The 2,912-nt window shown below is 41.1% G+C and overlaps 1 protein-coding gene across 1 annotated transcript in view; it reads left to right on the top strand.

Annotated features, from left to right (window-relative positions):
• Positions 1-2,912, top strand: part of LOC101861052 (metalloprotease mig-17) — a gene marked incomplete at its 5' end in the record, with an annotated part of 73,202 nt that overhangs the window by 56,408 nt on the left and 13,882 nt on the right. The window contains 2 exon segments of the mRNA XM_013084385.2: positions 647-775; positions 2,624-2,681. Coding sequence (XP_012939839.1) covers positions 647-775; positions 2,624-2,681 — 187 coding nt within the window.

Below are 2,912 nucleotides of genomic sequence, written 5' to 3' on the forward strand. Positions count from 1 at the left end.
CACCCATCATGACAATGCTCCAGAACACCACCCATATTTCTCCGTGCGAAAATGACCTTAATACTAGTGTATTATCAGACAATATACGCCTTGGCATGGATGTTTAAATGCGCGTTGAAATCCGTTTTATTCCTGCTAAGTTGTCTCTGGGTTCTGTGGGCATTGTTTGTAACATTTTCGTCTTTATAGGCCTAAAGAAGAAGTTTTTGTCAACGTCACTATTTAAAAAAGCGTTCTTCCGAAATTTGAATTCTTATTTATTCAACACTTGTTAGTTTCACTTCGATTTTTTTTACGCAAGTAGACTAACTCTGTTTGCAAAGGGTGCGCTTTTGCGAAGAGGGCGCCACCGAATTTTGAAGAAACTCTTTTAATTGGCTCAAAGAGAGGAGTGGATCCTCTTGTTATGTTGACTCTTTGACAGAGAACAGAAAAACAAACAAACAAACAAAACAAAACAAAACAAAACCAAACAAATAACGACGACCTTTAAGATAACATGGAAAATGCACACGTTTTGTCTAGAGATGCTTTGATTTTTCTGTTAATGTACGATCCGCGGCGTACTCCTGAGATTTCAGGTGTTTTTGGATTCATCTTGAAAACTAATTTTTGACTAATAAAAAGTGTTTTTTGTATTCCACAGAACAGAAATTTTTATGACAATGCCGCACCCAAAGGAGACAATGTGTGCAAGTCCTTCTATTGCTACCTTAGTGGAAACACGTGTGGTACCGTCATGTCTACTGATGGTATGGTTTGTGGTTCTGGCAAGGTGAATATATCTATCCATCTATTTATCTGTCTGTCTGTCTGTCTGTCTGCCTGCCTGCCTGCCTGCCTGCCTGCCTGCCTGCCTGCCTGCCTGCCTGCCTGCCTGCCTGCCTGCCTGCCTGCCTGCCTGCCTGCCTGTCTGTCTGCGTATCTGTCTGTCTGTCTGTCTGTCTGTTTGTGTGCGTGTCTCTCTCTCTCTGTCTCTCTCTCTCTCTCTCTGTCTGTCTCTCTCTCTCTCTCTCTCTCTCTCTCTCTCTCTGTCTGTCTGTCTGTCTGTCTGTCTCTCTCCTGTCACTTGCGTTCTGTCTTTCGTTGTCTAATAAGTAAGACATATTATAATGTAAAGTTTTGTCCTACCATTTTTTGTCATGTTTGCCCGCAACCATTATTTTATTGTACACTTTCCCCCGATCAAATATCAAAATATAGAAACTTCAAACAAGATAACATAATTTATTCACCATAGTTAAATCATATTCAAAATAGAAAGTTCGAACTTCAAAATAAAGGGAGCAAATGTAGCACTAGGATGCTCAAATAGCAAAATTGTGCCATCAAATGTAACCTCAATTTATGAGTTTGGCATTATATTAAGATTAATCAAGAATAGCCATATTTAAGAAAATTCCAGAATTTTTATGTCATTAGGGGTAGGAAGGTAGCTCTTGACAAAACAAATTCCACCAAACAAATAACGAATGCATGTGTACTAGTAAAGTGGAACTCGGATTTAACGAGCTCAGATTCAACGAGAACTCGGATTCAAGGAGAGGAGATAGATTCCCCGGGGTTTTTTTTCTTCTTTAAAATCAATAGAAAATAACCCAGATTCAACGAGCGCTTAAATCAGCGAGCTCGGATTCAACGAGGTCGCTTCCTGGGTGAACAGCCCCCGCAGACGTGGCTTCGCTCATTTTTCTCCTGGAACTAACTTTTTCTATTCCCTGAAACCATCCATTGCACCTGAATCGTAAACTATTATTCACTTAATAGATTGCATGTGACCAATCACCGGCCTTTTTTATCATACCAACATATGCGTTGTTGGCACGCGCATGTGTCTACTCTGGCATGTGTCGGGGTCGGATGGGCGGCCTGCACACGTATGACTGTATGTACGTGTCGGGTAGGAGGGGGGGGGGGGTCACCGTCGCAGATACAAACGCATCACAGTCTTTTTTCCCCCTCGGCAACTGATCATGATCTACGTAATGTATTGTGCGCTAGTCTATGGAATCAAAAGTTGCCTTATGCAAGGCTGTACACAGCAACACAGCTTCTTGGCATACGATTGAGATGACACAGGCGTGCATTTGAACGAATCGGTCTTTTTTTAGTTTTACACAGCTCATAATATGCAGGCATTTCAGGCGCTTGCGTCTTTGTGACTTTTCTTTACACATTACTTGCTCAGTGAGTGTAATTATCGACACAAAGCCTCATGTTTGCTATTACGAACACTCGGATTCAACGAGATTTTAGGTCAGGCCCGGCGACCTAGTTGAACCCGAGTTCCACTGTATAACGTTTAAAAATCGAGTTAAACTTTCTCTTGTGACATTTGTACAGGAAACTTTTTTTCATACTATATATTCACTTATTTTTTGAAATTATACCAAATAAGTAGTGTTTTCTATGTTGGTATTAAACTTCGGTTTATATTGATTTTAAGAACTAAATAATTCCAACCATACTGAAAATGTTTAGAAATCTAATATGTCCCGCGTACTCATATGGTAAGTGTTTTATGGCGCTTGCAATAGCATAAGATCATAACAACAAAAACAAACAAAAGCCGTCAAATTATTTAACCTGTTGTCCAATGACTTTCCTTTTTCCGTGTGTGTAGACATGTAAAGAGGGAACGTGTCAGGACGACCCTGCTTCCACAACCAGCGACTTGAATGGTAAGTGTTGGCTCTTCCTCCATTTCTGATATTGCACTTTTATTGAGAAAAAAAATGAAATCTAGTCCTCTAGGCATCGACCCCCCCCCCCCCCCCCCCCCCAAAAGGGGGTTTTGAAGGAAGAAAATTTGATGCCCCCTTTCTTTTTCTTTGAAAAGAACATTAATCTTTATGGGAGGGTGGGGTACACTGGGTTGAGGTGAGGTGAGGGGTGAGGTGAGGGGAGGGGGT

The sequence above is a fragment of the Aplysia californica genome, unplaced genomic scaffold (assembly GCF_000002075.1).
Source record: "Aplysia californica isolate F4 #8 unplaced genomic scaffold, AplCal3.0 scaffold00289, whole genome shotgun sequence".
Taxonomy (NCBI): domain Eukaryota; kingdom Metazoa; phylum Mollusca; class Gastropoda; order Aplysiida; family Aplysiidae; genus Aplysia; species Aplysia californica.